Here is a 24,762-nt window from a genome sequence, read left to right as displayed (position 1 = left end):
ATGTTGATACCCTTGGTGTAACATTCAGGCAGAGGTATTCAGCTCGGTGTCACGAGCTCTCCTAAATCAGCATTTGTGTCTGTCGTCTTTGCGGTAGGGCGTGGGATGGGACTGGCTCTTGTGGGGAGGAAATGAAATAATCAAGGTAAATCACAGTTTTCCCCAAAATAGGTCCGTTTCCCATCTGTGACCGGTGTTGAGCATTGCAGAAAGTACCAGGAATCAGACTGTATCAAAAACTTGGATTCAACCTTGGATCCACATCTCGTGATCTCTACAAGCCTGAATGATGATGAGTAGATCATAATGACTTTAGTCTCTATTAGGGAGGTTTTTCTCTGAAAGTTGTATCCGTTTGACAGAATAATGGGAGGTAACGTTATTAGCCTTATCTGCATTGGGTGATGTGTGGTTGTATGTCATGGCCTCAAAACGATGCTGCCGTCCTGGGACAGAAGATACGGACATGAGCCGCCCTTCCTGCCTCTGGGTTACGGCAGATGACCCAGAGATGTGTAGGACACTTGCCGCTGAGTTCACGGAGAAACGATGTTTTCACTTAAGAGGCATTTCCTCTTAAAGGAGTCAATTCTTACGTAAAGGTTTCCCTACTGTCACTTGTGTCCAGCTACACTGATTCTGCCTCAAGTCTCCAGTTGGTTCCACATGTTCAACCGGGTTCCTGGTACCCGGTCGAGACCTCCACAGGACCACTGCTGGGGAGAGAGGAGAGAAGAGCTGGATGTCGTCAGTCACGGAGCCCCTCCAGCCCTGCACGTCCAGAGGGCAAGGCTGGGAGCTGTCCCTGAGCCCCCTTTGCCATTCCATCTTAGAGAACTGCCGTCAGTAGACAAGCTGCTCCTTGAGGGGGCCTGGTGTCTATATTCATGGGGCAGCAGTACCAAGACTGGGAAAGTCCTTGGGGAATCCTCCAGATTTCAACCCCACCCTCCACCCCCCAGAACGCACCCAACAGTATACTAAGCGACTATTCCTGGGGCTGTGATGGTCATCAGCGTTTATGGAGCACTGAGGACCAGGCTGTATGTTGAGTGTCCAGCTCGGGGGATGAGACCTTTGGAGGGTCTGCAGTGTCCCCGGGGAAGGCAGCTGGAGAAACAGAGAGACGGTTGGTACTGAAGTCCATGTGTCCCGGACAGTGCTGTCAGACCTCCTGGAAGAGACAGATGAGGGTCAGATCCAGTTAGTCCTCATGCAAGAGAGAAGATTATTGATGGTCCCTGTCCAACAAGAGGCTCTATTGTCTAGTTTCATTCATGGCATAGTAATCGAGGGAGCCAAGGTCAGTGGTCTCACAGCTATGTGTCCAGGGCTGTGTGTCATCCTCTGTACAACCCTGAATCCTTTGTCTATTTTCCCATCCATGTCCCTGCCTCTTGGAGGACAGGATGGTTTCTAGACTACCACGTCCCCATAGCAGGTGTAAAAGCATGTTTATTCAGTGAACGGACACATGAGAAAGGGTGGACAACCCCAACCCCATTTTGAGAACCTTGGGACAGTAGAGCAGAGCAGCACCACCTGCCCCATAGTATCTACCAGTCACTAGACAGTATCTGCTTATTTTATTATCTATCTATTTATCTATCTATCTATCTATTATTTATTTTAACATTGTAGCAAAACGCATATAATACAAGTTTATCATCTTAACCATTTGGGGGAGTGGGCAGAGCAAGAGGGAGAGAGAGAATCCCAAGCAGGCTCCACGCTCAGAGCAGAGCCTAATGTAGGGCTTGATTCCACGACCCTGGAATCATGACCTGAGAAGAAACCAAGAGTCAGACGCTTAACCGACTGAGCCACCCAGGTGCCCTGCCCCTTAACCGCTTGGTTCAGTGCAGTTCAGTACATTCATTTGTTGTACAACCATCACCACCACTGATCTCCAGAACTTTTTCATCTTCCCGAGCTGAAACTCTGTACACATTTAAACAGCAGCTCCCCAGTCTCACCCTGGCAACCACCATTCTCCTTTCTGTCCTTTGGGATTTTGACTACTCTAGGTACCTCATCTGAGTGGGATCCTACAGTCTTTGTCATATTGCGACTGGTGTATTTAGCTTAGGTCAATGTCCTCACGGTTCACCTGTGTCACGCATGTGTCAAAATGTCTTTCTTCTAAGGCTGAGTCCCACCGTGTGTATATACCATGATCTTTGTCCCTTCCTCCATTTGTAGACATTTGGGTGGCTTCCATTTTTTGCCTATTGTGAATAGTGCCGCTATAAACAAGGGTGCACAATGATCTCTTTTGAGTTCTTGCTTTCAGTTCTTATTTTGAGTACGTCCAGAAGAGGAACTACTGGATCCTATTGTAATTTTTTGAGGAACTTCCATACTGTTTTCCATAGTGACTGCACTGTTTTAAGGGAGTATTTCAGTTATTTACCTCTTCCCGTGTGTGTGTGTGTGTGTGTGTGTGTGTGTGTGTGTGTGCGTCTGTCTTGCCTTTCCTCTGCGAGTTTTGCAAATGTAGTCTTCCTCCCTTCTGCTCAGTTTATGTCCTTTGAACCAGATTAGTTAAAATCTGGCCCCATGGATAAGTTTGAGTTAATGCTGCGATAGGCTGGGTGCGCCACACCTGCACAGGTGGCCCAGACTGGGGAGCTATTGGCTCTCTCCCGTCCCTTCACTTTTAGAAAGCAAAGTGTATCCCATTGGCCGCCCTGGCAGATGTCTCCTGGGAAGTCCCAAGCTGCTCCAAAGATTGAGCTAGAACCAAACTGGCCCTAGACTTGTAGCTCTTGGAACAGCTGCTCAGCCTTCCTCAACTCCACCATGTTAATTGTGATTAGTAGGTTCATTTGCATCTAAAAGGAGTTGTTTTCTTATCAGCACCATTGAGTTGGGAACCAGTGTGCTCCATTTATATAGAGTGGCCCATTTTAACCAGGCCCATTAAGCAGTAAAAGTAAATGTGGGTGTTTTACAAATGCAAATATATCATGCAAATAATGTACTTTATGCTGAATGATGCCTTGGTTTTCATATGTAAAATTAGAAACTGTGTAGCGCGGAGATAATGATAAACACCTTTGCATCTGTTCATGAAATGTATCATGAGCTGTATGCATCTGAAATTGTAGCTGGGGTTTCAAGCAGTGTTTCTCCAGTATACTCAAACATGCATTCCGTATTATCAGAAATATACATGTACTTATCTAGTTATTTATATATTCCTAAGTAATCAAGAAATCACAGAAAAGAGTAATCTAAATTACCTAACCTATTACTTACCGTCAGTGATGAGATTTTTAATTTTGTTTCCATTTTTAAAGATTTTTAAGTTTTTATCTGAGCTGATGACAGTGGAGGAAGAAATGTTACTACACAGGCTAGTTCCTTTGTAAGAGACGTAATTGTGTCCATAAGAGATTTTTTAAAAATCCTTAGTGTTTGAAGTAATTCTCTTTGATGACCTACAGTAGCATTTCTGTTGTTTTATCAAATTCACCAAGTAGAATAATGACGCCCATGTTCTGTATACATCAAACTTGGCCACATTCGAGGAGGGAAGTCACCTTCAGTCTCTGCCCACATGGGGTTTCTGCTCTTTGGAAGTCAAGACACAGACCTATGGAAAGTGAATTAAAGGTGTAAAAAGACGTCAGATCAGAAAATACGGCAGACTATGATCAATTCCCAGTTGGCTGTACGGGCAGTAATTGCTAGACCAGTTCAGAGTAGGGGAGAGGTCCCAGGGTGGCAGTGACCAGGAACATTCTCCCTGGGATCTGTGATTTGAGTTGAGCCATAAAGGACAGATTTGGACCTGAACAAGAGAGGAGAACACAGGAAGAGGACATTTCAGGCAGGGGGAAACAGAATTGGCTTGAATGGGCCTTGGAAGTATATGGGGTCCATGCATCTTCTGGAAACTTGCTCAGGTGGCATATTGGGGAACAGGGGGAACACGCTGGGGAAGATCAAGGCTTCTGATGGGCAGAGAACCTATTGGCCTTGATTCTGCCCTGCAAGCGACTGGTTTTCACACGCTTTTGTAATCACCAAACTCTTCAAGTGAGAAATTATGTGGAAAGTCAGTATATAAGACACGTGAAAAATCACATGCTTTGTTGACATTGGAGCAGGACCTCACTAGGCACCCATTCCCCCACCCCCACCGTTGGACACCTCCCGAGGGCCTCCTGAGGAGCGGTCGGCAAAGCAAGGGCAGAGCACATGAAGACGCTGTGCTTGGAGAAGGCTGCTAAGGTGTTAGACAGGGCGGCCTGGGATTGGGGGGGTGTTGTTGGGGCACTAGTGAGAACACCTGCATGTGGTTTGACCCAGTAGAGCAGAAACACAAGAGACCTTGGAAGGAAAGGGTTGGCAGCAGTGGGTGACAGTATGGGAGAGGAAGGTGTTGGAGACTCCAGAATTTTGAACTTGAGCATGTTACGGGTGATCACCAAAGGATGAAAATTTTTTTTTCGTTTTTGTGAGGAATGCTGAGTTACACTGTAAACATTGGATAGGTGTCAGCTCAGACACCCAGCAGGTGTCTCAGTGTTGCAGGCAGTGAGTGTACCATGGGGAAAGAGAGCCAGCCATAGCCATGGACACTGTTGTGGGTTGAGTCGTCTACCACCCCCTCCCGTTCTATGTTGATGTCCTAACAGTAATACATTAGAATATGACCTTATTTGGAAATAAGGCCATTGCAGAAGTAACTAGTGAAGATGAGGTCATACTGAAGTAGATGGACCCCGAAGCGAATATGAAAAGGGGGAAATTTGGACACGGATGAGCACACACTCGGAGAATGCCATGTAAACACGAAAGGAGAGACAGGGCGGTGCATATGTAAGACAAGGAATGCCGAAGATTGCCGTCAACCCGCGGAAACTCAGGGAGAGGCGTGGAACAGATTCTCACTTACAGCCCTTAGAAGGAACCAACACTGACCGTGGACTCCGAGCCTCCAGAATTGTGAGACAAGAAATTTCTGTTGTTTAAGCCACTCATCTGTGGTATTTTGTTATGGCGGCCCTAGAGGACTCACAGAAACATGAGAAACCCAGGGCAGTGTGGAAGTGCCCATGGGGACGACCAAGGAGGCAGAGGCGGAAAGCCCAACCCTTTGTTTATCCGATCGGTGGGGTGACAGCCAAGGGTCATGTCAGGGCACAGCCAGAGATAACGTTCCACGGTCTGGAGAGAAGGTCAGCTGGAGATGCAGCATTGGAAAAGCTAGCTTTTCCATGGGTCCATGAACTCTTCTAGGAAAGAAACAGGAGGAGAAAAGAGAGAGGGCTGACATTCTTGGAATGCCCATAATTATGGGGTCCAGGCTGGACAGAGCTCACGGGACATAGAGTAAGGAGAGTGGGATGAGGAGAACCAGGCCAGAAGGGTGTTTGAGGTTGAAATTGGCAAGGATTTTAAAGGGATAATGTCTAAGTAATTAAATAGATAATGTCAAAAGTCATAGAGTTTATGTAATCAGGAAAATAAAGGCAAGCTTCTCTTGTGAGCGCATGGAGGAGGGGAGGGAGGCTGTCATGCCATCAAGGGCCCTTTGCTCGACGTGAGAGGAGTGTGGCCAGTCCTTGGAGACAGCGATGTGCTGGGGTCAAGGCTGGGCACGCATGCCAGCTGGGGGGCTTTGTTAGCGCATGGCAGAGCTATGAGAGCTGAGGAGAGAGTCTGGGTACTAGTTGAAGTTTGATGATGGGTGCGATAAGAAGTCACTAGCCCTCAGAAGGGGGAGGCGAGTGGAGACAAAGGGTCCAAGGGGTAGTAGAGGGAGGCTAGGTTCCAGAGGAAAAGAGGCCAGTAGGATGCCACTTTGCAAGGAAGAAGGTACAGGCGCAGGTAGAAATAACGGAGCCTGAGTGAGCTTATGCAAAATGGCTTTGCTTTTAGAAAAGAGGAGGTGACATTGCCTGATGGAGGTGTGGAGAGGGAGGGCTGGGATTTGGCAAGTGGGAGATGATTGGGGCCAGCCCAGCTGGGTTGCTGACCACCAAGCCAGTGGTCCTCACCTGGAGGCAGTTTGATATCCCAGTGGTGGCAGTATCCGGAGATAACTATAGTTGTTACAACAGGGGAGGGGTTGCTACTGGTATCTACTGGGTCGAGACCAGGAAGGCTGCCGAAGATCCCAAAATGCACAGGACAAGCCCCCATGACAAAGAGCTCTCCCGCCCCAGATGTCAGAGCACAGTGAAGAAACCCTGGGGAGGTCCACAGCGGTTCTCCCTCCCTGGGGAGGTTCTCAGACGTGTCCAAGGAGGGAAGCCTTCCAACTTCACAGTGTGCTGGGTGGACCGTTTCGAAACACTGACCATCGCTCTTACTCCAGGCCCCTGTGTCCGGTTCTCATGGCCGTTTCAACCCCCAGCACATCCAGGGCCTTGGCTGTGATGGGCACCCAAGAACTCTTTGTGACATGATCCAGTTGGAGGCAGGGTGCGTCTCTAGTTTTCACACTCGGCTAAGGTAACAAAGCGACTGCGTTTCTTCCCGTGGTCCGTATTTTGCCCCCAGGGTGATCTTGCCATGCTCTCCGTTGTAGCTTTTGTGGTCACGGATCGTTTTTGTCTAAGTGTTTCAGAAATGCCTTCCCGAAAATTGGCCAGTGCTGGTCTGTGTCCACCTGACCCGGGAAGGTCACTGTGGCGGCCGCACTTGCCAGTTTGGGTCTGCGCAGGTTTCGGTGCGGAGTTCTCTCTTTTTATTTCAGCTTGCTTTATTTAGAGTAGGTGGCATCTCTGAAGCTGCTTCTCACAACCTGTTGAGTTTTAGAAACTGTTGGTGGCTACTTGGGGCTGAGGAACATTTGCAATGAGCTAAGCATCCAGAAAGGAAAGAGGAAGATGAAGGTGTGGCTGCCTCATCTGTTCCAGGAATGAAGAGCCAAACTGGGAAAAGTGTGCGAGACGGAGGGGAAGTGGTGGCACCGAGCACGTCACTTAAGTTCTCCGAACCTAATCGTGGGTCGTCAGGATCACCGCCGGGATTCTTGCGGTGTACTGAGCATCCGTTGTTGCGTTTCATTCCCCGACACTACGTGCTGTCATTGCCTCCAGGTTGCGGGCATGGAGTTGAGACTTGGCCAAGTTGAAAGGCGTTCAGGCTCTGTTTTGCACAGACTCCTGAGTCCAGATCTTGTGCTGTCCCCACCACACCGTGGACGGAACCAGGCAGCCACTGAGATCCCTTTGAACGCCCTCATGCCCTGTTTTATCTGGAAGGTTATAAAAGTATCAAGAGTGTCCCCGAGAATGCTGAATGTTCGTCTATGCGCTTTAGTGGTGCTTCTGAAATTGTGAGCCATCCTTTATGAAACTTGATCCCTTCTTACGTGTGTTTCTGTCCAGCCTGCTCTGATTTCTTCATCCCGAACTTCAGTGACTGGCGTCTTCCACCCAAGGAGTTTGTGGTCGTATGTGTTATAGGTCACATTTGTTTTTCTGTTATTTCCTGGTAATGAGCCTACAGTTAGAGTTAAAACACTAGACTTTCAAGTATGGGGTTGGAGGGGGCGGGGGGGATTTCCCCATTATTCCAAGTGCTTCCAGTGTTTGATTTCTGGGTAAACACAGTCTGGTGGTAGACGTCACACGTCCAAAGGGATGGCCTTCACATTTTGATTCCGGTGCTAAGAATATGACTGGAGGCTATTGAGTTGCCTCCAAGTATTGGGCAGGCTCTGGCCTCTGTAAATACTAGATCCGGACAGGCTGGTCTCACTATATCCGTTTCCTTGTCCTTAGTTTGGGTTTTCTGCTTTTTAGTGTGCTGTGGATCTTTCTAGCAGAGCTGCTACCTGTTCCTCCACAGACACAGCACATAGGTTGGTCCTTCGCCGCCTAAAACCCTTTAGACTTTGAGTTCTTTCTTCTGGTGTCTATCTTGCACTTCTTCCTTCACTCGTTGGCTCTCTCTCCGTCATTTTAGGTTTAAAAAGTTTAACTGTATTAATGTATATATAACATTAAATATTACCATCTTAACTGTTTTTTTCAGTGCACAGTAGCGTTAAGTACATTGACGTTGTGTAACCAATCTCTAGAATTCTTTTCATTCAGCTTAGAGCACTGCAATTCTATGCCCATTAAGTGATTCTTTTTTTGAAAAACATTTTTGGATTTCGTGTATTTTTGATAGAACACAAGGCGGGGAGGAGAAGAGAGAGGGAGACAGAATCTGAAGCAGGCTCCAGGCTCTGAGCTGTCAGCACAGAGCCCGACGCGGGGCTTGAACTCACAAACCGTGAGATCATGACCTAAGCTGAAGTTGGACGCTCAACCTACTGAGCCACCCAGGCGCCCAAGATACATTCATTCATTCATTCATTCATTCATTCGTTTAGAGACAGAGAGAGACAGAGCACAAGTGGGGGATGGGCAGAGAGAGGAGACACAGAATCTGAAGCAGGCTCCAGGCTCCGAGCTGTCAGCACAGAGCCCGACGCAGAGCTTGAACCCACAGACCATGAGATCATGACCCTAGTTGAAGCGGGTTGCCCAACCGACTGAGCCACCCAGCCCCCCCTCCCCCTTCGCCTCCCCTCGGCCCCTGGAAGCCTGCGTTCAGCTTTCTGTCTCTATGAATTTGACCACTGTAGTCTAGTACAGTATTTGTCCCTGTGTGTCTGGCTTGTTTCAATAGTATGATGTCCTTGAGGTTCACCTCAAGGTGTAGTATCCTGTTGTGGTGGTGATGGTATCCTGTTCTCTCTTTTACGGACCAACAGTTCACATTTGGTAGCTGAGTTCTTAGAAAAAAGTACTTTTCTTCATTTGCTTTTCATTACCCTCACAGAAAGTCCAGACCAGTGTGTGGGTCTTGGTTAGTTACAGTTGTCTGGGTCTCACGGCGATGGAGGCTCACGAGAGGAGGGAAAACCCATGCCAGATCGCATCATTATGCCAAGAGCCACCTTAGGGCTGTACAACCTGTTAACCCACGGTGTCCCCTGGGGAGTTCAAAGTAATGCAGCTTCGATTGTACAGCACTTCCTAAGGGCTAAGACTCAGCAGCCGCTGGGTCTGCTGTTCGAGATGGTATCATCCCTCCCTTGGGATTTTTGCTGGCTCAGCTCTGATCTTAATGACCATCCGGATCAATGTGCTCAAATGCCAGGTCACACGCTGCCTTTCTGGCAGACAAGGCCCTCTTCACCTGTTGGTCAGTTTCCTTTGTCGCAAGTGGGTTTGTCGTGTAGCGCTGAAGGTCATGGAATTTTGCTGGAGCGTTATTGAAATGAGACATCGGTGGACCCCGCGTTGTGGTGTCTGCTAATTATGAGCCCACGTGTCTGTCTTTCACATGCGGTGAGCCCGATTGCTTTTTCTAGCCTGGAATTTTGCCTTGAGATTGTTTTTGTTTGTACGTTTGTTTGTTTCAAGTTTTCATTTAAATTCCAGTTAACATATAGTTATACGTAATATTAGTTTCAGGGGTAGAATTTAGCGATTCATCACTTACGTGTAAACCCCAGTGCTCGTCACGACAAGTGCCCTCCTTAAGACACATCACCCATCTAGCCCATCTCCAGCCCACCTCCCTCCTTCAACCCTCAGGGTATTCTCTATAGTTACAAGTCTCTTAGGGTTTGCCTCTCTCTCTCTCTCTCTCTCTCTCTCTCTCTCTCTCTGAGGGACCATCCAAAAGAAGCGTGTAGATTCTCTGGCTAGCGAGCTCTAACACTTCGCAATTAACATGACAGGAACCAGCTTTAGTTGAGCTAGAAAGAGACCATAGGTGAATTCATCACTGACAGTGGGAGCCAGGTAAGAGCAGGTGGGTGGGCCAGTCCCAAATCTCTCTCCACGCCTGGAGTACTGATTACATGGGCAGTGGTGCAAAACTACCAGAATAGTGATCAGTGACTTAGGTACGTTAAAAGGATGCTGTAGAAATTGCTGAGTAGATTTCTATCATACAGAGAATTTTCCTTATCTTAAACCACTGGATTTACTCGACCTCGGTTCCCCACATTTACTCCATTCCTGGCGTCTAGTCAGTTTTCTGCCAAATCAAGGTCAGGATAAAGAGGAGATTTGGGTGGAAGTAAGCTGGATATTGAGGCTCCTGCGGTAATACTCAATTACTGAATGCTCTCAAAGCACCAGCTCCTCTATAATGAAGTCCTCAGTTTTTAAATATCTTTAGAAGTCAGGTGATTCAGGATCGGCAACAGCCAGCTTGCTGTTTCCTGCTTTCTTGTAAAAATAAGATGGTAGAATTCCAAGGAGCTGCCTGGAGTTGCTAAAAGATAATCTTGAGCGTTTTAATGCACGTTATTTTTCATGCATCTTTGAGCCTTAAAGGCCTCCACAAAATAGGACAGGAATCAGACGAAGGAGAAATCAGCTTGCCGTGATCCTGCAGCCCCGAGACCCCGCCAGATCTGGTGTCCTGTGTGTCAGCCTGGCCATCCAGAGGCCACAACGGCCAGAGCTTAGAGGGCTGCCGGAAAAGCCATAGGTTCGGTGCATTAATCTTGCTTCCTACTCTGAGTATAGTCCACCCCAAACAAAACCAAACCCTTACATCAGGGTTCGCAAGTGCGTGTTTTCCAGCACGTTTGACATTATTTTGATGTTTAACCGTGTTTTTATGTGCTGTAGCGCTTTTCTGCCTCCCTCTCCGCCCCTCACCAATCACGTAACGCGTCCCTATACCTGCTGTGCTGTGACGTCTCTGGTAATGAAATTTTGGGCAACAGAATGTGTCACTGGGGTTGCTCCTTGTTAACAGTATTGATTGCCATCCTGTTAGTACCAGAGACCCTGGCCGATTGGTAAAGTGTTCGTTACATAGCCCCTCAGATGTCTCACTATGTGTGCACATGTCCACTGAACTTAAAAATCTGTTACCAGACCAACTTCTCCCTTTTGTGCTGTGATCGACAGCGCATTAACCAGTATCATGTGCCGTGGACTATTTTAGTGAAGGTAATTTATACTGCCTCCTGCGTTGGATGTAGGAACGTTTTTGACTAAGTGCTTTCTAACATTAATCTAAACCGATCCTTGATTTAGAATAACCTACTTCCCACTCTCAGGATATTTTACTAAGACTGGCTTGAGTCTAAAGTTTCTCGCTGGGTGTCTTAAAACCGTGAAGACGCTCATCTATAAACGTGGTGAAGTGTCTTTGTATATACTGATCTTCCTTATTTTCTTGCCTCTCCTCTTACCAGACTGTGGGCGGTAGCACATCTACAAACTGTTTTATAGGCTACGGAGTGCAACACTGTAAGCCAAGAAATTGAAAACAGGATACGAAACGAGGGGATGGGGGAGGGAGGGAGGCCATCACAGCTCTTTCTGTAATGTTAAGGATTTGGTGAGGATAAAGGCCGAGGAAGGCAAGGTCGCATTTCTCACAGGCAGGTGCCACTAGGAAGTGACAGAAAACCCACTTGGTCCCGGCAGACACAGATCGAAGTTCTCTGCCACGTAAATGCATAAAATTAGGAATAAATTAGCAACCATTCTGAAGTTACAAGTTGTGACGTTGAACTGTGTGAATTTGCCATGTCATTTACCCGCAAGTGATTTCAGTGCCCAAGAGGGAGAAGGGTCAGGACGGTAACTGGGACGCCCACGCAGACAGGTTCTGCCCTGTGAAATACGAAGCCCATTCAACTGAAACCTCATGTTTTTTTTTTTTTTAATTTATTTTTTATTTATTTGATTTTATTTTTTTAAACGTCTGTTCATTTTTGGGAGAGTGCAAGGTGCGGGGAGGGGTCCGGAGAGGGGGACAGAGGATCTGAAGTGGACTCTGCACTGGCAGGCAGCCAGCAGCGAGCCCGGTGCCGGGCTCGAACTCGTGACCTGCGAGATCATGACCTGAGCTGAGGTCAGATGCTCAACTGAATGAGCCACCCGGGTGCTACCCAAACCTCACGGTTTTTAAAGATGCATTTCCATGGGGCGCCTGGGTGGCTCGGTCAGTTAAGCATCAGACTTCGGCTCAAGTCATGATCTCACAGTTCTTGGGTTCGAGCCCTGTGTCAGGCTCTGTGTTGACAGCTTAGAGCCTGGAGCCTGCTTCGGATTCTGTGTTTCCCTCTCTCTCCCTGTCCAGTTTCAGCTCATGCTCTGTCTCTCTCTCTCTCTCAAAAAAAAAAAAAAAGGGGGCAACGAATAAATGTTTTAAAAAAAAAATTAAAGATGTATTTCCAGAGGGTGAGGGTGTAAATAATGCATCAGTGGGAAAGCATGACTTCTAGGTGATACATTTGGAGAGGTGGTTGTTCCGAGTGTAAATGAGCCCATGCTCACACTGGCTTCTCTTGTGTTTCAGCACATCAGGTCCACCCATCTGGCCGGGCAGTACCTTCTTCAAGAGAAATGGAGCCCTTCTGCAAGGTAGGTGTCTAGGAGCGGCCCTCCCCACCCCCTCGCTCTACGCCCTTGCGCTGGGTGGCAGGCGGGAGAGCGCTGTCCTCTTAAGGAGCGGGCACTGTGCGTTGGGGCTCTTTGTCCCGTCTCTTTATTTCTTCCTGCTCACGTCTCCTGGTTGCTATGAATTGTTATTCCGAATCCGGGACTGGTTCTTCGGTTTGTCACCGCTGGTCATATTCCAGAAGCGTCCGGCTTGCTTTGGTGAAACTGGAATCCTGTGGCAGTCAGGATATGACAGTAGCATAAATGGAGCTGGTTAAAAACAAAACGGAACAAAACAAAACAAAAACCCTGTTATGTGTTTTCGGTGCTTGGGTCAACGAGGAATGTTTGGGGGGTTCCGGCACTTTACTGTGGAGGAATGTTATTGTGGTGGTTCCACTCTTTCCTTGCTGTCCCCTAACATCCGCGTGTGCCTGGGAGGTTGGTTGCCTGTGGTTTGTTCCGAGGCTCGGAGGTGAGCCACCCCTCTCCAGTCCCGACGACTGTCCTTTGCAGGGGGACATCCTTCCTGTTGTCCAGCCCACCCTTCGCTGCTTTGCCGTCAGTCCTCCCCAGCGTGCTCAAAGAATTCCAACTGCCGTTCATCTCTACTTTTGCTATTAAGTTTCTTTTGAAACGGCCAAATCAAGTTGAAGAATAAATGGTTAAAAGTAGCCAGAAGAGGGGCGCCTGAGTGGCTTAGTCAGTTAAGCCTCCAACTTCGGCTCAGGTCATGATCTCGCGGTTCCTGAGTTTGAGCCACGCATCGGGCTCTGTGCTGACAGCTCAGAGCCTGGAGGCTGCTTCAGATTCTGTGTCTCCCTCTTTCTCTGCCCCTCCCCTGCTTATGCTCTGTCTGTCTCTCAAAAATAAATAAACATTCAAAAAAAGAATTAAAAGTAGCCATAAGATGCCTTCTGGATAATGCCGGGTTATCCCTGTTAGAGATGTCTGCTGTGCAAGTAAGCTGGAATCGGTGGGCTCCCAGGGCCCTCCCAGTTTCCTGTCCCCATTCACCTCGTCGGGCTGGGTAAGGGTCAGAGCGGCACGGCTGGCCAAAAGCAGATGAATCTGGTCATGCCAAGAGCTTTAGAACTGGGCTGGGCTTGTTCAGAATATTCCACACCTTTCCGTTGGTTTAGAGCTGGTTAGCCTCTTTTCCTTAAAAGTACATGCCGAGGGCTGGCCAGGCATGTGAAGCAGTAGAGTATAATTGTGGCTGAGAAAAGGGACATTTATCTTCAGGTTTCCAGAGTAGCTCAAAGAGATGCCATCACATTTGTGTTGTTGTTTTATAGGCCATGCAATTGCATACTGCTTTTTAATAGCCTGTGAAATCAGGCACTGAAGGATTTCCTTGCCTTTTTGCTTGGTACGGGCGAAATTGAGGTGGGAAGTTTTGACTAATCCTAATTTTAATGACTGTTATAGATACCTTTAATATTTAAGGAAAAAAAGGGAACTCCCTCTACTCTCAAAGATTAATACATAATTAAAAAAAATCTGTTCTCCCTTCAGATAGCAAAAATGGAAACCAATTATGATGAGCCTTTGGGAATTTTTTTCAAGTGAGTTTCAAAGTCATGTGCATGTTTATTTTTCCTCCAGATCTACAACAATAATACGAATATCATTCGTGTTTGGATTATTTTCAGGAGAGGGATTTTACTTGGCGAGCACATTTTCTTGTAGGCTTTTTACTCATTAAGTTTCATATTAAGATTCGCTCTTAGGATATTAGTTTTTGGTTGTTTCTGTTGGGCAGAGACATGAAGAAAACATCGATGAGATTCTGAAGTTAAGTGATTTCACTATGAGATCCTATCTCATGGGTGTGGACATTTTTCCTCTTCCAGATAGGGTTTAAAATTCTAATTATTCTAAGTGTTGAGAATTACATTATTACGGATTTCAGATGCTTATTCAGTCCGCATCCAATTCCATGCAGCCCTCCTTTTTTGTTTTTGTTTTGTTTTTTTGTACATGTGAAAATCAGAAGACTCTTGGTTGGAGTTGGAGAGGGTAGGCAAGGATTTGTTAAGTTGTTCCTGCGATATTTCTTTGCTGTGTATTATATTTGTCCTATCTATATATGGAGTTCAGGAGACACTTTTACTGTTGCTAAGATTTTTCAAACTATGTGCGTGTTCTCCCTAATTAATATTTTCGTAGTCCTTTGGTGGGGTATGGTTCATCAAGAAATCGCTCATGCCCATGAGTGAACGTTTTACAATAAAAATATGGGTATATAAACAACGGAGCTGCCCAGTCATGCCAGTGGAATGTTTAGTTTCACATCAAGTAGAAGGGAGCACCTGGGTGGCTCAGTTGGTTAAGCAGCCGACTTTAGCTCAGGTCATGATCTCACGGTTCCTGAGTTCGAGCCCCACAGCGGGCACTGTGCTGACAGGTCAGAGCCTGGAGCCTGCTTCAGATTCTGTGTCTCCCTCTCTCTCTGCTCCAACCCCGCTCGCACTCTCTCTCTCTCTCTCTCTCTCTCTCTCTCTCTCTCAAAAATAAGGAAACATTTAAATTTTTTTTTTCAAAAATCAAGTAGAAGAAAACATACCTGATTTATATACTCACTTTCTCACCTTTATACATTTTCAAAACATGCACACATTCCTTCTTTTCCCTCTGTAGCAAGCAGGAGGACATTTTTTTCTAGATAATTAGCCTAGCCCACCCCAGCCGCAAGCAGAACTGTCTGACCCGGGCTACCCGGGGGTCAGGGAGAACCTACTGTGCCCAGTGGCCCTGGGGTGGAAGGTAAGAGAACTTGGGCATGGCCGAGGAAGCTGATGTGTCTCGTCATTTGGAGGAGGGGGGCTTATTTTTGTCAGGACGGTGGGAGAGTAGGGGCTGTCAGTTCTTGGGAGAGTTGACACCTTGAACAAGACCTTGAAAAATAGTCTGTGTGTGTGGAAACAGAACAAAGGGCATTGCAAGAGGGGGCAGCAAGAGTCTGTAGGCAAGAGAGGGCATGGTGATGGGGACGTTATGTGGCAGGTGCGGACAATGAGTGATTCACGGGCACTTTGGGATGATGACATCCCACGTTCTCAGCAGGATCTGCCTCAGAACGCCATGCTGCCCAGAGAGGGGATGGTAGCAGTTAAATCCTGAAGTCCGCGGAACAATATGGCATCATGGTTCCAGTGGGGAACCCATGTACGTAGTCAGATAGTTGTTTGGTTTGGTAGCTGTCTGGCAGAAACGTAGTAGTTATTTTTTTTTTTTTTTTCTAGCATAAAACCAATTGTAAGAATTCACTGGAAGGAAGCACTCAGGGTCCTACTAGAGTGTGGCCTCTGTGTTTGGTTCTTGCAGAGTCACTGGCGAGAGGGCCTGCTGAATCATCTAGCAGTTTTGAGGATAATGGGGGAAGATTTGGTTTGGATTACACCAGGCATGGGTACTTAACATAATTGGCCATTTCATCAATTCACAGTATTTATTTTAAATGCCATTTAGGCTGCTAGAGACAATTTTAGGATGTTAGCAGTTTCAGGGACCAGAGAGCACTTCAGTTCTTGTACAATGGAAACCTAGCTGTGTGCCAGAAGGGGACAAACCCTTTGTTTAAAGGGGACCCAGGGCAGGTCCAAACAGATGAGTGTGGCTTATTCGGAGCCCTGCAGGAGTGACCAGCTGACAGGTGCCTCCAACTGTCCCCTCCGCATGTCTGCGTGTCTCTGTTACGGTCTGTGTGTGTTTGAAATGCATTTTTAAATTTTATTAGTTAATAACGTCTCATTTTTTTGTAATGAAGAGAGTAAAGCGGTCTACTTTTTTTTTTTCTTCTCCAAACTCCCTTGCGCCTCCCCCCCCCCCACCCACACATACACATTCCATTCACCCATTAAACTTAAAATTGGGTTACTTTATTTAAACATCACCCTTTGGATTATTTTAATGAGTTAGTGATTCCTAGTTAAGGACATTCTTTACCCCTGGTCTAACGCTTCATCTGGTCCCTGGATGTTTCATCCCAGCACTACATACAGCATTGCCGTTCTCTTCTCTTCCTGCCTTCTTCTAAAAGTTCCTATGAGCCACGGTCATCTTGTCTTCCACTTCTGCCCTTTGGGCCTCTGTAGGGTCCGGAAGCAGTTTCGTTCAGAGACCAGCCTCGGCCTTCATAGCTCTGAGCTTGGTTACCATTCGGGACCACCTGCCTTCTATCTCTTCCTCTTCCTCTGAGCAGGTGTTTCCAGGGCCCCGCCCACTCTGGCCTCGCACCACACACCCCAGCCCTCCTGGCAGATCTGCTCGAACGTGGACATCTCGCCCCGGCCATGCCCGCTTGCAACCTCCCCGCCGGCCTTCCCGGCCCTCCCTCCGCCTTCCTTCTCTCCCTCACTCCAGGGTTGGGCCACCAATTATTATTAAATCTGTTTCCTTAGGATGCAGTGGAAGAATTAAAATAAATTCCATAACACGCATAACAGATTTTTATTTCCATTCACTTCTGACAACCCACGGGATGAGCTAATGAAATGGAAGGAAGAGCTCCAGGGTGTTCTGAGTGCACGGAGCAGGTTGGTGCTGCCGTAGGCCCGAAAGCAGGTGGGGACAAAGGAAACCAGCTCTTTTGCTGTCAGATGCATGCTGTTCCCGTGAGCGCACAGGTGTGCTCGCCTTTGGTCACACACGTCCCAGGTTGACTGTGACCATTGGATGACCTGCTCTGGGGAGTCCTGGGTTCCCAGGTTCCAGGTTGGCTTCAGGTGCCTCCTTCCCTGGGAGTTAATATCCTTGCACCTGCTCTCCACCGCCCTCACCCTCTGCTCCAGGCTCTGCTATGCATTGTTGCTGCTACGGTGCACGCCATCCCTCACTTTGATCGTCTTTCCTGCCGCGAAAGGCTCAAGAGCAAGGGCTCCGTGTATCAAAAACAAGTTCCAGTGGGCAGAGCACCGGATTACAAGCAAGGGGTCCTGGTTGTGGTCCCAGGTCTGCCACCTGGTGAACTTTCGGTCCAGCCGCTGGGCATCCCTATGTTTTCACGTTCTTCCTTGTGAATGAAGGAGTGGACCTCAGTGGTGGCCGCGGTTTCCTGTGGAGTACCAGCTGTGTTCCGTTCTAGCAACTGGTTTCCTAAACGTGGGTCAAAATGGATTTGAGGCTTAGCTGTAGCTTGGTGGAAAACAGAGTGGTGCTTTCAGCCAGCTGTGTCTGCAGGTGGGTCCAAGGAGAGGAGACAGTGTGGTGGCAGCCTGGCTGAAGATTCCAAACCTTGAACAGGACAGCTCTGGGAGGTCCCGTGGATCTCAGGGAGGCAATAAGCGTGGAAATGAGCCCTGTCTTGGCTTCTTGCGTGACTGGCCAAACCTCTCTGGTGGTGGGGGGGGGGGGGGGTGATAACAATAGTGACGCCGGTGTCCTAGGGTTCTTGTGAGGATTCAAGACATTCACATTAGAAGGCATTTAGGACATGCTACATTCCCGGTCAGAGTTAGTTATTGGAACTTCCTGGGAAAATAGGAAACTAGGGCTGGAATCTCTGAATGTGATTGATTTCCCTGCGCTCTTTACCTTCCCTGCTAAAATTTCCCTTGTTCCTTTGCTGGGTTAGTGATTCTCAGAACAGGGCCAAAGACGGGGGATGCCCCAGATCCTGCTGGATTTATAGATAGATCTAAACTATTTGTTCATCCCTTTATCTCCGATTCCTTTCAAATAGGACTGCTTCCTTGCGAGGTCACCCAGTTCACACGCACGGAGCTTTACCCCTTGCTCTATAACTGTATGTACACGGCAGGTGCGTAGACAGCCACGTGCGAGAGCACGGATTTAGCATCGCGTCAACCCAGGGTTGAGTTCCTCCCTCCCTGGGCACCAGGTGTTTGACCTTGGGCCTCAGTTTTGCCAGATGTGTTCCCCAGAACCTTTGCGGAGGTTAGAGGAGAATGTGAGCCTGAAAGCACAAGTCCAGACCAGGGCCTGCCTGGCCCCTCACAAACGCTCTGTCACGGCAGAGGTTTATAAACTTCTGTTTCATTCCCGGGGTCTCTGATCATTTCCTCCTGGCACACATATTCAAGGTGAAAAGTTCCTATATACCTCAAAGGAGTGGACTCCTGATCTCTCCTTTGCGTGGCTTTCCATTCTCGCTGCCAGCCCCCGTTTCCTTCCCCGTGGAACCAGGATGGCTCTGTGGGATCCCATCTCCACACGGCCTCGGGCCTCCAGGCACTTCTGGTGCTTCTGTCCAGAAAGACCTCGGATGGGATCTCAGGGCCTTTGGGCTTCGCCTTGACCCTCCCCCACTCATCTCTGCCACATTTGATTGCAGCCCCTGGGCTGTTTGACTTCTTTCATCTAATCTGCTCGGCAAGCTGCCTCCTTTGTCCATTTTGCAAACCAGGGCATCCACCTAATGCATAAATCTCCTGACTCTTGTCCCCGGGCACGCCCGTTTTGGAAAAAATACAGTAATAACAGAAAGGGGGAGAGGAAAACCTGCCTACATTTCCCCCCAAGTCCTGAGCCTAATTGCCTTCTCTACTCTGTCAGCCTGCAGAGACCTTTGGGTTTTAGGAGGGGCCCCTTTCTCTTGGCATCATTTGTCTTGTTCCGCGCTGAGTTATCTGTAAAGGTATTTATGTAATCACAGTAATAAAGTCAAGACGCTGTTTTTGTTCACAGGTGAATTTAAAGACTCGCTGGCCACCTCTTTAGTCACTCATGTTCTGTGCGGTCACTGAGAACAGGCTCTTACGTTAGTGAAAAAACATAAGGAAATGCAGTTTCAAAAGAAGCCTCTGGTCAGTTCTGACGTCACCGTCTCCTGGGAATCCAGACTTGCCCCATCTGCACTTACTGCGACATTCCCAGTGTCTCCAGCCTGGCGTGGAATCTCAGAAAACATCCATAGCCTGGATGTTCCCTTCTGACTCGGACGTCAGCTGGTCTCTCTCCCACCGTCTAAGATTTTCACGGGAGCCCAGTGTTGCACCCTGAGGAAATGGTACCCTGTGGACAGAAATAGGGAAGTCAGAAGGAGTTGCCAGTTTGACCGGGGGACGTGGCATTGAGAGCTTCCTCTGGGACAGGCACCTGCCAAGCAGGGTCCGTGGGCTGGTCCTCCTGTTCCAGGGTGATGTCGCTAGGAGGGGACACAGGCTGGAGTTAGGAGAGGGGAGGTCAAGGCTGGGAAGGGAATGTTGAAACGTGTGAATCCACAAATGGCCACTGCAATTATGGGCCCAGATGAGATTTTCAAAGGGGTACAGAATGAACTCCTTTGCAACATGGACATGTTAGAAAACGTAGATTTATGATAGAAAGCGGTGGTAGTGAAGACAACAACAACGACAGCAGAGAAGCAGCTTAGTCGGAAACTGGGGAAAGTCGCTGAAATGAAGGGCAAAGAGTTTCAGACAGAGGGGACAGGCGGGAGCACCGCAGACACAGAGAAGCCAGTGACGCTGTCAGCTCTGATGGCTACAGAGGCACAGGGCCTTCAGCGCACGGCCATTAGTCTACTGTCGGTCCCTAGGGACCTGTGTGTTCAGGACATTTTTGCATAAATGGAATCATATAAAATGTGACCTTTTGTGTCTGGCCATATATGTTCCTTACATTATTCTTATATTAGCCTTATACATTAGGTATTCTTACTCCCATTTTGTAGATGGGAAAAGTAAAGCCCCAACAAATGTCCTGCTCGAGGTCACAGAGCCAGGATCGGAAACCTAGACTCACACTAGCTCGTCTTTGGTCCGGTACGGGTTAAGTTGTCTTTGAAGTTTTTCACTTGAGATGCTGACCTGTTCTGCCTTGTGCTACAGACTGGGGCTGGGGACAATCCTCTTGTAATGGTCAAAAGCAGTTTATAATGACAAGACGGAGAGATGGAAATGAATCCTTCTGTTGTCTTTTATCATTCAAGGCATTGAGGTATTTCCTGTCTCTTTTGGTCCCCGCACAGGACTGTTGTAAACAGCTGACTTTAAGATCTTTTAAAGACTGTGGATAGAGAAAAAGGGAAATCCTGAAGTTAGTCATCCAAAGACTAATACAATGAGAGGAACTCACACCTTTACAGAATGAATATTTTGAGCCTATCTGGACTTTATAGTAGTAGATAGAGAGATACAGATATTTTTACACCAGTTGTAATCCATCAATAGGAATATATCCTTACAGTTTAAGTTTTGAGCACTAAAAATGTTTTTCTTATCTATTAAATTGTATCAGATTATAAAATATATAAAGATTACACAATTTTGGATCACACTGTACTGCAGAGCCTGCTTTTATCAAAGTGCTCAATCTTAAAATACAATTGGAAAAGTCATTCCCCTTGAAGTTCTGTTTAACTGCGCTTGGATGGAAGTCTAGAAATATTTTTATGCAATTGCCAAGAGGCTTGCGATGAAGAGTTTTTTAGAATGTACTCAATGAGCTGTTCACATTACAGTTGCAGAAGTGCACTTAAAAGCATCTACCTGTAAACTTGCAGAGGTCAAGTTTGTGTTTTTGTTTGGTTCCCTCAGCGACCAAAAGGCGTGGCTGAGAACTCCAGGGTGTAGCACTCACTGAGGAGCACATGATAGGTTGGGAATGTATGTGTGCATGCGTGTGTGTGTGTGTGTGTGTGTGTGTGCGCGCGCGTGCGCCTATGAGAGTGAATGCAGCCCCAGGCACTCAGGCTTTTACCTCCCCGTGTCGTGAGTCTGCAAGAATAAATTCTCCTGACCTTCTTTTCTTTGGTGATTCCATCCCACCCAGCTCTCCAGTTGGCCTCTGCAAATGATGGCCTGAGGATAAAAGACCTCAGTTTTCAAATCAGCTGTGCCTGGATCCATTCCCTGCCTGGCTGCCTAATTGCTGCCTGACCTTGGACAAGTTATGTGAACTTCCTTGAGCTACAGCAAAATGCAAAAATACCAGTCCTGCAAGATTGGTATCATTGTGGGGATTAGCTGATGACAGTGTGTGTGACATCCCTGGAACTCTGCGGGAGCTCCTGTCACCACTGCTTTCACTCCAAGGGAGGCAGCCTGCCCGGGAGAGAAGAGTAGAGACCTTACAGCTGGCCAGTCTTGGGTACAGAGGCCAGCCTCTGCCATCCCCCAGCTGTGTGACCTCAAGCAGCTTGCCTGATGGGTTTGAGCCTTTCCTTCTTAGCGGGTCAATGGATAGCACTATTTCATGGGATTAAAAGATACTGTATGTACTGGGGCTGGGACAGTGCTTGGCAATAACTGTGTGTTTAAATCAATAGAATTCATTATGCTTATGGATAGCATTTTTGCAATCTCCTAAGGGTTTCGATACCTTCCACCCCCAAATAGCAGTAACATAAACCCTTCCCCCAGTTGAACTGACATTTTACCTTCAGGAGTATTTAAGACTGTTTCCAGTCTCTGTGAAGCTCCTGCTACATGAAGGCAAATACCCACGAGATACCTAATACCCGAAAGAGGAGTAGAACAGAGTTCTTACCAGCTGCTCTCACGGACACTTTGGGGTGACTGAGATCTTGCAGAAATGCGACCCAGAGAAAGAAGGTTGTTTGGGGATGAGTTAGAATGGCTTACGATCTGTACTCCTGTCTTTTTCCCCCTCTCAGTGTCTCTGATGGTGCCAGAATATGAACTGTTTGCAAAGATGCATTTCAGAGGTGGGGGGGAAAGAAAGGAGAGACATACTTGCAGTGATCAAGAACCTTAGAAAATCATTTAAGGGATCATATTGAACTTGTCCCCCAGTTCATGGTGACCCTACTACACATGGGTTGGCCCCGTCTGAGGCTGTGATTTTTTTTTTTTTTATGGGGCATATCTAGAATGATCTCATGCTGCTAATTTGACACAAATTGCATTCAGGTGTTAGAATACAGGTCTGTGTATTAAACTGCTCTAACCTAGTGTCTTGGCTGTGGGTTCATTTTCCACAATGTGAGCAAGATGGTGAAGACGATCATGACAAGAGGTGAGAAGGCCGCCACGTGTAGAAAGGCCAATTCTGTTTCTCATTTGCATGTACCGTATTTCTCAGACTTTTAGAGACTTCATTCTTTAAGTTTGGCCATGGTTGGAGGTGGAAACAATTATGAATGAAGTTTTCACTCTTATTTTTTTTTTAATGTTTATTTTGAGAGAAAGCGAGAGAGAGAATACACGCACACGAAAGCAGGGAAGGGGGGACAGAGAGAGAGAGGGAGAGAGAGAATCCCAAGCACACTTGGGGCGCGATCTCACGAACCTGACCCCACAAGATCATGACCTGAGCCAAAATCAAGAGTGAGACACTGCACTGATGACTGAGCCACCCAGGCACCCCAAAGTTTTCAGTTTTAAAATTTTGCAGCTAAATTGGAGTGCTTTCGTGGAGCCCACTGTTTCCCCTGCCCCTCCTTCCAATATGTATATTGCAAATGGAGGGGTGCCAGTTTCTTACAGGAGCTCGCTGGTCTTAGCAGTTGGTTGAGATAGGGACATATAACCCATCGCAGGCCAGGTTCTTCTTACTTCGGATCTGGGGGCTCTGAAAGATGTGCTAGATTCAACAAAGGGTACCACACAGAGTCAACCAGCATCTAAGAAATGGCACCAAGGCCAAGAAACAGAGATGAGGGGCCCTTTACCACTGTCCTCCCCGTGGTTGGATTAGATGAGGTCTGAATTCCCTATTTTACTTAACCCAGCTTGACTGGGGGGGTGGGGGGTTGTGTGTGTGTGTCTATATGTGTGTGTGCACCCAGAGTCCTCACTGACAACGAATCTCTAAGTGAACGGCCTCAGTTCAGCTAAACGTATGTCACTGGTGGTTTCTGTGTGTCCGTGGGTTCCAACCTCTCCGTTGGTCTTAGGAGGCCCACTGAGGATCATGGTAGTAATAATGCCTATTCTCTCTGTCCCCCAACTCACCTTCGCCTTTGGCGGAAATAAGCTCGGAGAAGCTCACGCTGAGTTTACAAGGTGGCTGCCACAGCCTCTTGGGCTGCAGACACTGGCTTTGAATCTGGCATTTCCTCAGTGTCCTCAGGAGAAGTTCTGAGCAGCACTGTCATTAGATCGGCCCGCATCACGTGACCACCGGGAACCATCAGTGTGACCAGAGGATCTGGGAGGAGAGGCACCACCGATTGTTGTATGCTGGGGGCTGGAAACGTCACTTGGGAGCACGCGGGTGGATTGGGAGGTGAACGGTTCCCCAGATGCAAGTCTGGGTCCCTTCTCAAAGAAGGGAAAAGGAACTGTCCGTCACAACGGCACAGCCATTTTATTTAAAAAGCAAAGCACCGCGACGGTACGTGGCCGGCTCGGTCTGTAGACTCTTGATCTCGGGGCTGTAGGTTCAAGCCCCGTGTCGGATGTACAGATTACTTAAAAATAAAATCTGTAGAAAAGAAAGAAAGAAAGAAAAGAAAGGAAAAAGAAAACGCACAGGACGCAGAAACATTAGGTTACACATGCAAGTGTATGTAGCCACTGAGTAGAAGATCCGAGGCCAGGAGGCGCATACCTTCGAGTTTGGGACTCCCCCAGCTTTCTTTTCATGATAATGGCCGTTGTCCATGGGTGTACAGGACTATCAAGATCTCAGGGCATAAGGTGGTGTCCATCAAGTTAAAGTAATTTCCCAGAGGCCCAGAATCTTAGTTAATGACGACATTCACTTTTCCTGGCGGAGTGGGGATTGCCGAAAACGTCCGGCTTTAACTTGAGTTGCCGCATTGGTGATAAGGGAGCGACGGAACATGGGCTACAACTGCCCTTTCCTGGGGGTCAACCCTGAGCAGCCAGCCTCCGTATCTTCACGAACTTCCCTTCGCAGCCAGGGTCAGTCCCCAGAGCCCCATCTTTAGCACACAAGATGCTTGGACAGTGGGTGAATGTGTTAAGCGGCTGGAGCTGCCATAACAAAACACCACAGGCCGGGTGACTTAAACAACAGAAATGTATTTCCTCACAGTTCGAGAGCCTGGAAGCCCAAGATCAAGGGGGCGGCAGGTTTGATCTCTCCTGGGCCTCTCTTCCTGGTCTGCAGATGGCTGCCTGCACACTGTGTCCTCGCATGGCCTCCTTTGTGTGCATGCGCGTGCCCTGGTCTCTTCCTCTTCTTCTAAGGACACCAGCCTACTGGCTTAGGGCCCTGTTAGCGTCCTATTGCATCAGAGCCCCGCCCTTATGTCCTCATGTAACCCTACCCAAATTCTGCCACACTGAGGGTTAAAGCCTCAACATCTGAATTGGGGCTGGGGGTGGGGAGGGCGGCACACCGTTCAGTCCGAGTCGGTTCAGTGAATTACACGCATACGTTTCGCGAACATTCCTTCATTTCCTACTGTGTGCTAGGTACCCTTGCGGCTGGGGATAGAGAGAAAGAGATCTCTTGCCCTCTGGCTGGGGGCGGGGGGGAGGGAGCG

The 24,762-nt window shown here is 47.9% G+C and overlaps 1 protein-coding gene across 6 annotated transcripts in view; it reads left to right on the top strand.

Annotated features, from left to right (window-relative positions):
- Positions 1-24,762, top strand: part of FOXN3 (forkhead box N3) — a 400,702-nt gene that overhangs the window by 271,049 nt on the left and 104,891 nt on the right. For all 6 annotated transcript variants that reach the window (XM_043556816.1, XM_043556818.1, XM_043556817.1 and 3 more), the window contains one exon: positions 12,295-12,359. In XM_043556816.1, the coding sequence (XP_043412751.1) occupies positions 12,295-12,359 (65 nt within the window). The remainder of the gene's footprint in view (positions 1-12,294; positions 12,360-24,762) is intronic.

This window comes from Prionailurus bengalensis, chromosome B3 (assembly GCF_016509475.1).
Source record: "Prionailurus bengalensis isolate Pbe53 chromosome B3, Fcat_Pben_1.1_paternal_pri, whole genome shotgun sequence".
Classification (NCBI taxonomy): Eukaryota; Metazoa; Chordata; class Mammalia; order Carnivora; family Felidae; genus Prionailurus; species Prionailurus bengalensis.
This window is presented reverse-complemented; position numbering and strand designations above follow the sequence as displayed.